General features: G+C 39.8%; 1 protein-coding gene across 4 annotated transcripts in view; it reads right to left on the bottom strand.

Annotated features, from left to right (window-relative positions):
* Positions 1 to 2,644: 2,644 nt before the first annotated feature.
* sh2b3 (SH2B adaptor protein 3) overlaps positions 2,645 to 15,259 on the bottom strand; it is a 78,870-nt gene continuing 66,255 nt past the window's right edge. For all 4 annotated transcript variants that reach the window (XM_037531344.1, XM_037531345.1, XM_037531346.1 and 1 more), the window contains 4 exons: positions 12,355 to 12,446; positions 11,906 to 12,117; positions 10,816 to 10,987; positions 2,645 to 7,291 (listed from right to left, as the gene is read on the bottom strand). In XM_037531344.1, coding sequence (XP_037387241.1) covers positions 6,933 to 7,291; positions 10,816 to 10,987; positions 11,906 to 12,117; positions 12,355 to 12,446 — 835 coding nt within the window. In that variant the 3' untranslated portion in view covers positions 2,645 to 6,932. The remainder of the gene's footprint in view (positions 7,292 to 10,815; positions 10,988 to 11,905; positions 12,118 to 12,354; positions 12,447 to 15,259) is intronic.

The following is a 15,259-nucleotide window of genomic DNA, read 5'->3' as shown; positions in this document are numbered from 1 at the left end:
AAAGGGTGGGCCGACATCATATTAAACCCTGTGGATTAAGAATGGGATGTCACTCAAATTCACATGCATGTGAAGGAAGACGACCGAATACTTTTGGAAATATAGACCAGACCAGCAGGCCCAAAGTTTCACTATACACTTCTATAACATAAGAACAGCTCAGCCAGTTTGCATTGAAGTCCCTGTAGTTGCTGAATAATAAGCCTTAGTATGTATTTATCCCAGATGTTAAGAGGCTAATGTTCAATCTCCAACACATCCACTGTCTTCAGTCAGATCGAACGCCGTCTCTCCGCTGGTCTGCGATCTCTCCATTTACAAGACGTGTTTCCAGAAGACAATAAACGAAACAATAAACGAAAGTTTGCTGTATCTACACAACCTGCGTTACTCATACGCACCCTTCGTGCTCCCAGCTCCGTCCCCAGAGAGCTGGAATGAGTACTACGTCCCAATAACTACTAGTAATCCCAGCTGATCCCGGATCTGCGCCCTTGGTTACGTGACCAGTTCAAATAAACGCTGCCGCCACCATACTTCTCTGGAAATCAGGAATCACAGCTGTGCTGAAAAGATTTTAACAATAATTTTATTATTTTTTCTAAAAAAACAAAAAACAAACAAAAAAAAAAACAGAAAAGGTCAAATATACAGTTGATATAATTTAATATGCATATAGCTAGATGGAAAGTAACAGGAAATACATCTGGAATCAAAGCAGTTGGGAGAGTGCTAAACTAGCGAGGGATGAAGCATGTGGGCTTACAGTGCTCAGAAAAAGGTAACATCAAACTCATCAACAGTATCGGGACACGAGGCAGTCTAGACAGACGTCTTGCGTCTTTTTGTGCACGTCTCTGCGCTGTCACGGTCGGGGGGTATGATCGGGTTAAGTCTAGAGACGGGGTTCGGCTAAAGAGCCCGATCACTCACCAACATCGTCACGTACCCCCACCCACTTTACCCAAAAGCAAAAACATCTGTATAGACTCTCTCCATTCACATACATTCATTGGCTGGTCATCCGACAGGACAAACAAACAGCACTAAAGCATCAGAAGACACAGGAGACGCCGCAACCATCCAGCTTATTCGCGCGCTGGTCTCATTACGTCTTAGTCGTGGTGAGAAACTGGGCAGCAGTCACGGGAAAGTGGAGAAGAAATTCTGACATTTTAACTAAGCTAGCTAGGTTAGCGAGTGAAACAGGCAAATTCTTGCGCAGTAGAACATTAGCTGGCTAACTATATGTAGGAATGCATATAAACATATATTTAAACAGTTAGCTAACCATGAAGATATGTCATAACTAAGCTAGCTAGGCTAGATAGCTAACTTGTTGAAGGCCTGGTGCACTTAAAAGACCATGAGAGCTAGTTTAGCTAGGCTAGCTAGACCCAGTGTACTGAAAATGCTGTGGTTAGGCCAAATTAGCTTAGCTAGGTAAGACACGTGGTGCACACATCAAAGCTAGCTAACTTGTTGAAGGCCTAGTGCGCTTAAAAGACCATGAATAGGCCATGAGAGCTAGTTTAGCTAGGCTAAAATGCTACGGTTAGACTAAATTAGCTTGGCTAGGTGAGACACAAAGTTACTGGGGGTAAGACCCAGTGCACTTAAAACACTTTAATCAGAAGTTTTCTAGGTTAGCTAGCAAATGTGTTGTACTTAAAATGCTGCAGTAAGAATAAGTTAGTTATCCCTGCTGAGAAAACAGCTAATTTAATCTGGTCTAGTGCTGGTTTAGCTGGTAAACCGAAGTTAGACCAGCGTGGTGAACAGCTATGCTGGTTTGTGCTGATTTTTTAAGGTTCGCTAGCTAGATTGTAGTTAGACTAATTTAGCAAGCTAACATGTTGGCGCTAAGACAACGCTCATAAAATGCTGTAGTCAGACTAACGTAGCTAAGTTAGCCTGCTAGCGTTCAGGTTATTGACATAACATTAGCAACAACAGGGAGGATTGTCAGATTTTTATGTGTATATGGCAAATAAAGGTGACTGTGATCCTGACATGGCGAATGCGTTGGACACAGCAGTAAGACATGCTAGTTAAAATGAATTTTGCCCCCTGAGTGTTAAGTAATGGGCAAAATGGCCACTGTGTGAATGAAGCTAATGGGCTTGTTTCTCCTCATCCAGCTCAGACCACCCAGACCACCCTCGCTCATCTGAGGTCTGTCCCAGCAGAAGTTTTCAGTCCAGTCGTCTAGGAGCCCTCAGCACATCTTCATTCTGTTCCTGCTAGGGCTGGACGCTAACGCCATCTGGCTGCCACAGAATTTTGTTTCTGATATTGTTGATCCTCGCATGCACATCCTAATGCCAAAAGTCTGAATATTATTCTGAAAAATTTTATAAAAGGCTAATTCCTGTGTAACATACAAAATCAGCTGGCTAGTCATATATGAGAATGTATATAAAAATATATTAAAATAGCTAACCTCAGTCTAAATATCTTTAACAATGAAAAAAATAAACGCTATTCTCTAATGTAATATACAAATATAGCTAACTATATATACAAGAGTACATATGAAATAAATATTTTACATATATCACAGAACATATAAAAATAGCTGGATTACTCGACTAGCTAATAGTCCTGCTGGTTTGTGCTAACATAACATCGCCCCCTGGTGTACTGAAGTACCAAAGTTCAAGCCTTTATTGCTAATACCAAATTGAGAAACAGCACAGTGTAATTATTGTAACAAAAATACCTCAAGAACTTTTTATCGAGATACAAAAAGTGTTTGACTTTGATCATTATAATCACTGTTTTGTCACCCAGGCCTCGTTCCAGCTCATAGCAACCCTGAAGCAGACCTAGATAAATCGGCCGAGGTATGTCAGGATTTTGGGGACAGAACAAGAATGTGGACTCCTAGAGGGTCTTAAAGACCAACTGAGAACTTCCGGGGCATTAAGTGTTATTGCCAAAACGTTGCAGGCGTCTCCCTGTGCTGTTGTTCTCTGTCAGGCATGTTGAAATTCAATCTGTACACACATACAAATCAAAATAAGGTGTACAAATTAATTACTGTTTGTGCATTAAAAAAAGTGTTTTACAATTACAAAGACATTCAGGGTCAATTGCAAGCAGCACAACAATTTAAGGAATTAGTTTATCTGGAAAAACTCCAAGAGGAGAATTGAATGATTCCCACCCCTCTCCCCATCACCGTCCAATCAAAAAACAGTCCACCTAGAACGCACAGTCTACAATGCATTGCGAGGTAGTGAATCATGGATACAGTTGGCACTTCCATTCAAACTGAATATAAAAACTTATTGCTTCACTGTAGAAAATTGTAAAATGTCAATTAATGCAATCGAGAGGGGTATAAAAGCGTCCTGTGAAAACTACGGCAAGAAAAATCGATGACTGAAAATAGACCCGAAGAAACCATGTGCTAGGCAGCAGGGGAACCGGTTCTGAAAAGCATCGCAGTGACCCGATTCAGGGAAAATCATATGATGATCTCTGCATCACGATGCCTTTCGAGACACTGCTCCCGCAACTCGGTGAGAAAAGCAGGTTGAGAAGCGTGTGGGTCTGCAAGATACCGTTGCTTTTCTTTCGCAGAGTTGATTAGCTAAACCATTGTGATTCATAACTTTTGATCGCAGACTCTGATTTTGCAAGAAATATAATATTAAGTCAAGACTGTTTTCAAATGATCTTGTACAGGTCAAATTGCTTTTGCACTCTATCCAAGAAGGGGGCGGTGCTGTCCCCTTCTTGCTAAAGCCAAATGGCCAACGTGGCTAACCTACAAGAACAACAAAAATGCCATCTATACCTTTATTTCTGATGCTCACCGGAAAAACCTTTCTATAACTGATTCGACATTTCAGATCTTCTCTTAGCTTTCTGGAAAGATAACGTTTAAGACAAGCTAGCTGTTAGAAAGTCCATCTATCGTTTTGCTCTCGATGTGTCGCTGGACTTCATCTACATCTGATTTGACCTTTTGGATCTTCTCAACTGGCGCTCACCTGAACTAAACCTGAAATCTGCTAGGGGTCACACTTGGTTGGAAGTGTAGTGCTTTGCTAATCCACACGATGGAAACTAGAGCACTGAATTGCCTAATAATGCTAAGAATTACTCTGTTTACAACTAGCTTTAAGACTGAGTCAGACCTGGTCACTTTTTTGGTTTAATTCTGCTTTTTGTGATTTCAGAGCTGAGAGCAACAATCCAGGACGTCATACTGAGTTTGTTCTTTGTGTACATGTGTGGTAGAAAAGCAACAGCTTTTGGTCTGTATCACCAAACAAGTCAAACACTTCAAACACAAAAAACTGCAAAGGCATTGCCTCAGTTTACCTGTGAACAACAGTCAGATATTATTAGGCTGAACTAAAAAATCTTTGGCCATGATTTTCGTTCACCAAGTTCTCTAAGGCACTTTCCTTCAATATAAGTTTAGCACTTTATACTATTTAAACTGTCTCAAGTTTGACAGTCCACCAACCACAGGACTCATACGATCTGATTCATCTACATTACCAGACCACATCTACAGGCCTATGAGTCTTTGGTTGTTGTCTAAGGCAACAAATATTAGCTTACCCAATTACAATGCATGCTGGTCAAAGCACAATCTCTTTATCTAAGCTGAAGTTAGAATACACACTTTGAATGTGTGGGTGAGCGTAAGTGGGTTAAACACTGTCATGGTTTGTATGTGGTTATGTATTGATTGTAAAGCATCCTCGAGCATGGGAAAGGCGCTATATAAATAAAAGTGATGATGGTTTAAGATGCCTTGGGTCTCATTTATAAAAGGTTTGCGAGTATGTATTTGATCCTAAATTCCATGGATCTGAACTTATATTGAAACTCTGTTTTATCAAAAATGGTGTTATTTGTAGACAAGCTTGTAAGATCTAAAGATATTTGCAGGCATTCCCTGGTTCTTCAGATTTTGTGATTTATATTTGAACAACATTAAAGGAAGCTCCTGAGTATTGTTACTTTATTCTCAGCCACTAAGTCTCTCTCGATCATGCAATGCTACCAATGTTAAGTGCCACCACATCTTTTCAAACTGCCTAACTGCTAACTACTAATAGCACCCATGTTGATTACCATTAAACTGAATGCCCAGGGAAGAAGGAGGATTGTCCCACCCACCCCGAGCAAGCAGGACCAATCATGCTCTCTTGGATTCGCGGTGACGGATGGCTATGGCATCTCATGGGATCGGACTTATAACTTTCCTAATGATTCTGCCAACTCTTAGACCATTGTGCCACTGAAGAAGTCTCCTCTTTGTATTTCATGCTTTTGATGCATACATCAAAAAATGTGAAGAACCAGGGAGTGTCAGCAAGTAACCTTCCATGACAAGACTGAGATCACAGATTTGTTTGCACAGCAGACACTGTGAAAAATATCTAAATTTAATTTGTGAATTTATACATTCTGGACAAATTTCATAAATGAGACCCTTTTCTTTCCCAAGTCCAACATTCAAAAATCCATTCAGTTATCCCCCCCATCTGATACGTCACATCAGAGATCACATCCTTGGTCACATGCTTGTGTTCTACTCCAGGTCCCAGCACACCCAGGTCAGGTAGACAGTGATCTTGAGCCCTTGATCACTTGAGTCAGAGATGTTGGGTTGCTGAGGTCTGGGACACTGATTCTTGCTGTCCCTGCCTCATATGTCATATTCTCACTAGTAACTGTGCCACTAGTGTCAGATGAATACCTACAAATGGCAACAACTGCTAATGTTGACTTTGAAAAGTTCTGACAAGCTCTGTGAACCACTGTGAATGGGGGGATAACATTGTAAAGCAGTGGTTCTCAACCTAGTACTTGGAGCCAACTAAACAGTCCAAATCTTTGCACTATTACACCTCCTAACAACCCTGAACCAAGCTATTAAGGAGATTGAATACCTGGTTAATGTGTGCTGGGAACTAACACAGACCATCTAGTGCAGTTTTTAAATATGGATCTTGAAACCAGTTTCCGGTCCAGTATTAATCACTGGTACCTAACTGACCTGTTGATGTTACAAATTGCCCATCTAGTATCATGCCTACCATCACTGCAAACCCAGGACTGGAAACTGGATTCAAGGTATGGATTTGAAGATCTCAAGTCTAGTGGGCTCTGAGATCTGCACTGGGAAGCAATGCTCTAGAGGGAAGGTGCCCAATTCTGGTCCTGAAGATCTGCTGTTCTTAGATCCAACCTAACGTAATCTAACACCAATCAAGGTCTTCAAGATCATATGAATATCAAATGTGAGGGAACTAATCTCTCTATGATGGCAGATCTCCAGGAATGGAGCTGGGTACCCAACACCAAAGGTTTTCAGTGTTTGTTGACCAGAATGGAAAGGCTTTACTATGGGGATGCTGTCTCCTGCCCACCATGCCTCTCTACGTAATAGTGACAAAAAATTTAAAATACATTCAAGGAGGACATGATTGTCAGACCTCTCACTAACGCAAGAGGAAGAGTGTATCTGGCACGTTGGCTTGCTCACAGGAACACCCATTTGGTTCCCTGGACCTTTGTCAATCTGCCCCCATTCCCACGTCACTCTTGAGTGACCTTCCATATAAAATGACACTCCAGGCGCAATGAATAATGGAACAGGAAAGTGGGAGCCTGGCTTCTCGAGCCTGCACCATTGCAGATTTGCTCAAGGAAGGCTTTTTTGGACCACTTCCACCTTTGCAATAATGGGCCTTTCACATGGACCCCACAAATAGTGATTAGCGGAAGACTTTAAGAACAAATTGACACACGGCCCCATTTCTCTCCTTCATCTCCTGCACCAGAGAATTCTGGGTATCTGCTGGCTTCTCTTGCGCCCCCAACTGGAGGAGCACCCTGGAGAACTCTGTCCCCGAAGCGGACGTCCTGTGCTCTGGCTGCTTTCTTAATTGCCCACTCCCTCAGAAGAACATATACTGATTGTCGATGGCTCGCTTGCGCCCCCTGTCTGGCGGCTCCAGTTCATAATCTGAGTCGCGGTTGTGGAGAAGAGGGGGGAGAGGGTTGGGGTGGCGGAGGAGAGTCCGGCGGCCCACAGACTCGCTGCGGCGGATGGGGGTGGGGCCCATACGGTCGGGGGAGGGGCCTGGGCGGTCTGGCAGTGGTGGGCGGTGCAAAGGAGTGTTGGAGGCCCCAGTTGGGGGTGCACTGGAAGGAGGCGTGGGTGGAAACAGATCCAGGCCACAGTGAGCCAAGCTGGGCTCCGAGCTGCAGCGAGAGAAAGGCACCAGCACTGGAGAACCCAGTGCAGAACAATGACCTGGAAAAGAAAGAGAGCACCACACTGTAATAATAACATTAACCCTTTGAAGCCAACACAAACATGAGGGTGTTTTAGACGTTTAATCTGCTGTTCTTCATAACACGGCATCTCAATTCTGTTGTTACTTTTATTGGTCATGTGAAGAACTTTAGATAAAAAAGCTGAAAATGCACAGACTTTGATGCCATTTGATTCTCATAAACTACTATGCCATGCTCCCATCCCCTGGGTCCTGATGACGACCGCAGGACCGGAGAAGAATTGCGCCGTCCACTTACTGTCCTCACAGGGCTTCGTCTGCACTCTGAGTTCGGGCCCCACCTTCCTGCCGGCTCTCACAGCCGTCATTGGGGGACAGGTACATGGCACAACTACATTTTTGAGTAAGAAAATGCACAAACTGGTATTCATCACACATTATCCACATTTTATCTTTAATGAATCCATCAATAAATAAAGTGTGGTGCATGTTTCATACAGCAGCACAGAGAAAGCACTAGTTCTACATGCTGATGTTTCACTCTGGGCGACGCTGACATGCATGCACCATAACTCCTCTGGCGGCAGAGTTAAAAAAGGCTTCAGACTGAACGGCTGGAGACACGCTTGGTTTGACAGGGTTAAAAACCTTATTTATATAGCTTATATTTCAGTATATATATAGTAATATATTAAAAGAGAGCGACAGAAATTATGGAGAAAAGTCAATGAACAAACGAACAAAAACAAAAATCCTATCATATTAATTGTAATAATGATAATTGTGTTATGAAGAAATTGACATGGATACATATGAAAAACAATGACTAAAATAAAGCCACATTGTAGTCTATAATTACGCTGATGAATTTATCAAAATTGGAAATCTTTGCAGAAAACCTTCGTTTTAGTAGCTACTTAAGCAGTTTTGATCCCCAGTTTACTGTAACTGGCTGCTCCTTCTGTACAGTTGGTACAGATGAGTTTGTGTTCTGTCAGTTAAAGCAAAGTAATGGGTGGTGAGATTACTCCCATTACAGTTAGGGAGAAGTAATTGGTCATTTGTAATGGATTACTTTACTGCCATTACTACCGCATCCTTCCTCAGCTGGGCTTCCACCTTTTCCTTATAATCTGCATTACTCTGCTTGTCCTACAGGGGGCAATTTCTGCTCATTAAATGCACGTGGTGTGGCTTTTTTTCAGGCTCTATGACTGGATGAGGTGGTCCAGACACAGATGTGTGTGCATATGTAAGACGCATATATATGAGCTGTAATAATACACATAATTACATTTTCAATACGGTTGTATGTATTTACATTACATTGTGTTTACATTGTGTATTGTGTTTCAACACAATACATTTTACCAACACTGCAAAAATAGTGAATGTGCTCATGGGTTAATGCTGATATTTGCAACATACATGCATGTGCACTCGGAGCATAAAAATAAACAGATAGAAAATAGAATAAAAACAGAACATTTTTAAAATTTGATCTCTGTGGTTGAGATATGGTTGGCTCATAGCTCCCCCAATCACACGATACTACCAGCGCTAGGAGGGCAAAGGCTAACGCTGGCTTCCTCTGAGACCTGGGAAGCACCGGATCTTTTGGAAGTGCCGCTCACCCACCCAGTCCGTACTTACTTGATTAACACCAGTGAAATGATGCTACTTTCTAAAAGGCATCTTGTGGGATTTGCTATACAATATGGGATATACAAGTGGGATAAGCTCACAATAGTGCTATAGCAGTCCTTCAGTAATGACTTTGAACTAAAATCTGTTCATGTTGTAGTTGATACAAAGTGCTGTTAGCTGGCTGGAGCATTATCTAACGGAGCACAACAACAACTAGACATTAAACTGCCACCTGTGAACAGCTTATTACCCTGATCTAGCGCTGTAGTTGGGAAGGGGCTCTCAAATGTTGTGCTACACTGCTACTGATGGATGTTCTTTTTTTAGCCCTCCCTTCCAATATCATGACCAGCCCATTAAAGAGAGCGATAGGTGATACCGTTAAAATTTTCAATACACTTTCATATTTAATATAAATTTTTCATATTTAATTTAGATTTGGAAATTATAAAACCATTAGTGTGTATGTATTTCATCACCGTTGGACAGAAAGTTTTAATCTCTAAAAAAGGTAACTTTACAGCAGGAGGAATAAGCATTCTTAACTTTAAAAAGTTCCTTAACTTTAAAGACATTCTTAATTTTAAAGACATTCTTAACTTTATAAAGTTCCTTAACTTTAAAGACATTCTTAATTTTAAAGACATTCTTAACTTTATAAAGTTCCTTAACTTTAAAGACATTCTTAATTTTAAAGACATTCTTAACTTTATAAAGTTCCTTAACTTTAAAGACATTCTTAATTTTAAAGACATTCTTAACTTTAAAAAGTTCCTTAACTTTAAAGACATTCTTAATTTTAAAGACATTCTTAACTTTATAAAGTTCCTTAACTTTAAAGACATTCTTAATTTTAAAGACATTCTTAACTTTAAAAAGTTCCTTAACTTTAAAGACATTCTTAATTTTAAAGAATTCTTAACTTTATAAAGTTCCTTAACTTTAAAGACATTCTTAATTTTAAAGACATTCTTAACTTTATAAAGTTCCTTAACTTTAAAGACATTCTTAATTTTAAAGACATTCTTAACTTTAAAAAGTTCCTTAACTTTAAAGACATTCTTAATTTTAAAGACATTCTTAACTTTATAAAGTTCCTTAACTTTAAAGACATTCTTAATTTTAAAGACACTGTTAACTTTAAGTAATGTCGAATGCCTTGATTCCTTGTTTTGGTCCATTCATCATGAAAATTTTGTCAAAAACTGAAAAAGGAAATGGAGATGAGGTTTTGACAGCAGCTATTTGTGTGTGTGTGTGTGTGTGTGTATGTATATATATATATATATATATATATAAAATATCATTATTTAGTCCAATTCTGTGCTTTTTAAATACCTGTTAAGTCTTCAAAAGTCCTCAAATTTTTACTGCATAACAATAAACTCAAACTCAAATATGGAATGTGCTAAAACCCTGCATATCAAACATGAATATACATGCTTTGAGATATAAATACACTTGTTCAGTAACTTCGAGAACCCTGTGCAGAAGTGTGAGCACGTGCAAATGTGCATGTGAGCATATAAGTGTATATGTGTGTGTGTTTCCTTCTCTCAGGTGTCTCAGAAGCTCTAAACTCTTCTTAACCACAAAGCTGAGAGGGAAACAGATCCTGCCGAGCTTTATCTGCATGTCTGTGTACACGTGTAACAGCGCGCACCTGTCCAAACGCTCGTCACAATCTGATCCTGCATTTGTTTCGGTTGAAGATTCTGACACAAACATCTGTTGTTGCAAACGGAGCGGCTGAACTGTTTGAGCTGCGATTAGAACTCTTTGTTCCTCTCAGTCTGAACATCAGCAGGTTTAACGCTGCAGCATCAGTGTTTGTCACTCCATTCTTCTCCTCTAAAGAAACCGTTTTAATAAAAGATGACCAGGCCGTTCTCACCTGAGTGGGTGGGAGTGGCCAGGACATAATTGGCCAGCAGGACGTCGCATGCCGCCCCGCACTCAAGTGGGATTGGATAGACACGGAAGTGGGCGAGCATATCCACTACGGAGCGGAAACGGAGGTGCTGGACTCGACACTGACCCCACTCTGTCAGTGATAGACGCAGGTGCTGAAAGGGAGAGAGGGAGAGAGAGAGAGAGAGAGAGAGAGAGAGAGAGAGGGAGAGAGAGAGAGAGAGAGAGAGGGAGAGAGAGAGAGAGGGAGGGAGAGAGAGAGAGAGAGAGAGAGAGAGAGAGGGAGAGAGGGAGAGAGAGAGAGAGAGAGAGAGAGAGAGAGAGGGAGGGAGAGAGAGAGAGAGAGAGAGAGAGAGAGAGAGAGAGGGAGGGAGAGAGAGAGAGAGAGAGAGAGAGAGAGAGAGAGGGAGAGAGGGAGAGAGAGAGAGAGAGAGAGAGAGAGAGAGAGAGAGAGAGAGGGAGAGAGAGAGAGGGAGAGAGAGAGAGAGAGAGGGAGAGAGAGAGAGAGAGAGAGAGAGAGAGAGAGAGAGAGAGAGAGAGAGAGAGAGAGAGAGAGAGAGAGGGAGCAGTATATATAAACCTTATTGTCTCCACAAAGTAAACATCGCTACATTTTAGAATCGCTTACATCACTTGTATCTAATATAACTTGTATTTCCAAATGTTATTGATTGTGATTCTAAATGCAGATGATTCTAAACATCTAGTGATACAAATGTCCGTTATGCCGATGTTTATGATGGTGATTCTGATGGTGATGATGATGAAGGCAATGCTGACAGTGGTGTTGCTGAAAATGATGGTGATAGTGATAATGAAGGCAGTGATGACGTGATGATGGTGAAGCTAATCACAATGTTGGTTTTTGTGATAGTGATGGTGATCATGGTGATGACTTTTATACTGGTGGTAATGATGTCATATGATGTGATAAACGAGGGGATGTTGATGATGGTGATTTTGAAAGTGTAGGTAATGATGGCGATAATGATGATAATGCTGTTGATAGTGATAGTGGTGATGGTGGTCACAGTGATTGCAATGATGGTGATGATGACTATGATGTCGGTTACCTTGGCTCTGCCCTGGTAGTTAAAGGTCAGGACGTAGTCTCCTCTCCGCGTCTCACTTTGTCTGACCAGAAAGTTCCCGTGACCTCCAACCCCTGCGTGCTGTACCAGGTGGGCGGCCCGGACCCGGGAGATCGGACCATGGAACCATGGGTAAGATGACAGGAAATGATCCGTCTTGTGGTACGCCTGCTCCAGCCCAAAGCTCGGAGAGCCTGGAGGTCAAAAGGCCATGAGTGACCACTACATAGATGCAGTTACATTCACCAAAGCAGTAAAGCAGGAAAGTGTAGTGCAGTATAATCCAGAGTTCTTCAGTGTGTGAGGCAGAACATGTGTGTTCTTCATATGTGTTTATTAACATGAGTGTGTGTTAATGTATGCGTGAGAGAGTTTATGAATGTGATGAATGTGTGTGTGTGTGTGTGTGTGTGTGTGTGTGTGTGTCTCACTCTGGCTGCCAGACTCTGTGCTCCCCCTCCGCACTGCTGCTACAGAATCACCCACAGGAAAGCAGAGTAACTCTAGATCCACACTGTTGGCCCTGCACGCACACAAATGTAACACCAACAATAACAATCGAGTAACAACAACACACCGTAAGAAATTATGTTTCCACTAACGAAAGTTAAAAACTGGGCTGCTTAATAATTTAAGTTGACATACATCAAACATAGACTGCTGTTAATTCACTATCACAAGTTCAGTTTTTCTGCAACGGTAACAAAACTAATGATAAACATTTAAACATTTAAATAATTGATCTATGTAACAAAACAATGTAACAATGTAGGAGTACTAACAATGTGAGAGTGCAATAATGTAATACCATCATACTAATACTCTAACAATGTTACAGTAAAACCACCGATAATGTAACAATGCAACAAATGTACCGCAACACCAACATAACAACAATGTAGCGGGACCAACAATGAGACAGTGTAACTACCGATCTTACGTCATACTAACGGAATAACAACTTAACAGTAACACCACCAATTATATAACAATGCAATGTCACAGTATCTAAAAATAATGTAAACATTTAAAAATAACAAAGTGACGTAGGAATGTAGCAGTACCAGCAATGTGACTAACAATGTGACATCACTGTAATACTGAAACAATGTGACATCACTGTAATACTGAAACAATGTGACATCACTGTAATACTGTAACAATGTGACATCACTGTAATACTGTAACAATGTGACATCACTGTAATACTGTAACAATGTGACATCACTGTAATACTGTAACAATGTAACATCACTGTAATACTGTAACAATGTGACATCACTGTAATACTGTAACAATGTAACATCACTGTAATACTGAAACAATGTGACATCACTGTAATACTGAAACAATGTGACATCACTGTAATACTGTAACAATGTAACATCACTGTAATACTGTAACAATGTAACATCACTGTAATACTGAAACAATGTGACATCACTGTAATACTGTAACAATGTAACATCACTGTAATACTGAAACAATGTGACATCACTGTAATACTGAAACAATGTGACATCACTGTAATACTGTAACAATGTAACATCACTGTAATACTGAAACAATGTGACATCACTGTAATACTGAAACAATGTGACATCACTCTAATACTGTAACAATGTGACATCACTGTAATACTGTAACAATGTGACATCACTGTAATACTGAAACAATGTGACATCACTCTAATACTGTAACAATGTGACATCACTGTAATACTGTAACAATGTGACATCACTGTAATACTGAAACAATGTGACATCACTCTAATACTGTAACAATGTGACATCACTGTAATACTGTAACAATGTGACATCACTAATACTGAAACAATGTGACATCACTGTAATATTGTAACAATGTAACATCACTGTAATACTGTAACAATGTGACATCACTGTAATACTGAAACAATGTGACATCACTGTAATACTGTAACAATGTAACATCACTGTAATACTGAAACAATGTGACATCACTCTAATACTGTAACAATGTGACATCACTGTAATACTGTAACAATGTGACATCACTGTAATACTGAAACAATGTGACATCACTGTAATACTGTAACAATGTAACATCACTGTAATACTGTAACAATGTGACATCACTGTAATACTGTAACAATGTAACATCACTGTAATACTGTAGCAATGTGACATCACTCTAATACTGTAACAATGTAACATCACTGTAATACTGTAACAATGTGACATCACTGTAATACTGTAACAATGTGACATCACTGTAATACTGTAACAATGTAACATCACTGTAATACTGAAACAATGTGACATCACTGTAATACTGTAACAATGTGACATCACTGTAATACTGTAACAATGTGACATCACTAATACTGTAACAATGTGACATCACTGTAATACTGTAACAATGTGACATCACTGTAATACTGAAACAATGTGACATCACTGTAATACTGTAACAATGTGACATCACTGTAATACTGAAACAATGTGACATCACTGTAATACTGTAACAATGTAACATCACTGTAATACTGTAACACTGTAACATCACTGTAATACTGAAACAATGTGACATCACTGTAATACTGTAACAATGTGACATCACTGTAATACTGAAACAATGCGACATCACTGTAATACTGTAACAATGCGACATCACTGTAATACTGTAACAATGTAACATCACTGTAATACTGTAACAATGTAACATCACTGTAATACTGAAACAATGTGACATCACTAATACTGTAACAATGTGACATCACTGTAATACTGTAACAATGTGACATCACTGTAATACTGAAACAATGTGACATCACTGTAATACTGTAACAATGTAACATCACTGTAATACTGTAACAATGTGACATCACTGTAATACTGTAACAATGTAACATCACTGTAATACTGTAACAATGTGACATCACTGTAATACTGAAACAATGTGACATCACTGTAATACTGTAACAATGTGACATCACTGTAATACTGTAACAATGTAACATCACTGTAATACTGTAACAATGTGACATCACTGTAATACTGTAACAATGTGACATCACTGTAATACTGTAACAATGTGACATCACTGTAATACTGAAACAATGTGACATCACTAATACTGTAACAATGTGACATCACTGTAATACTGTAACAATGTAACATCACTGTAATACTGTAACAATGTGACATCACTGTAATACTGTAACAATGTGACATCACTGTAATACTGTAACAATGTAACATCACTATAATACTGAAACAATGTGACATCACTGTAATACTGAAACAATGTAACATCACTGTAATACTGTAACAATGTAACATCACTGTAATACTG

This window comes from Pygocentrus nattereri, chromosome 20 (assembly GCF_015220715.1).
Source record: "Pygocentrus nattereri isolate fPygNat1 chromosome 20, fPygNat1.pri, whole genome shotgun sequence".
NCBI classification, from domain to species: Eukaryota; Metazoa; Chordata; class Actinopteri; order Characiformes; family Serrasalmidae; genus Pygocentrus; species Pygocentrus nattereri.
The sequence above is the reverse complement of the archived record's forward strand: the minus strand, read 5'-3'. Positions and strand labels throughout refer to the sequence as shown.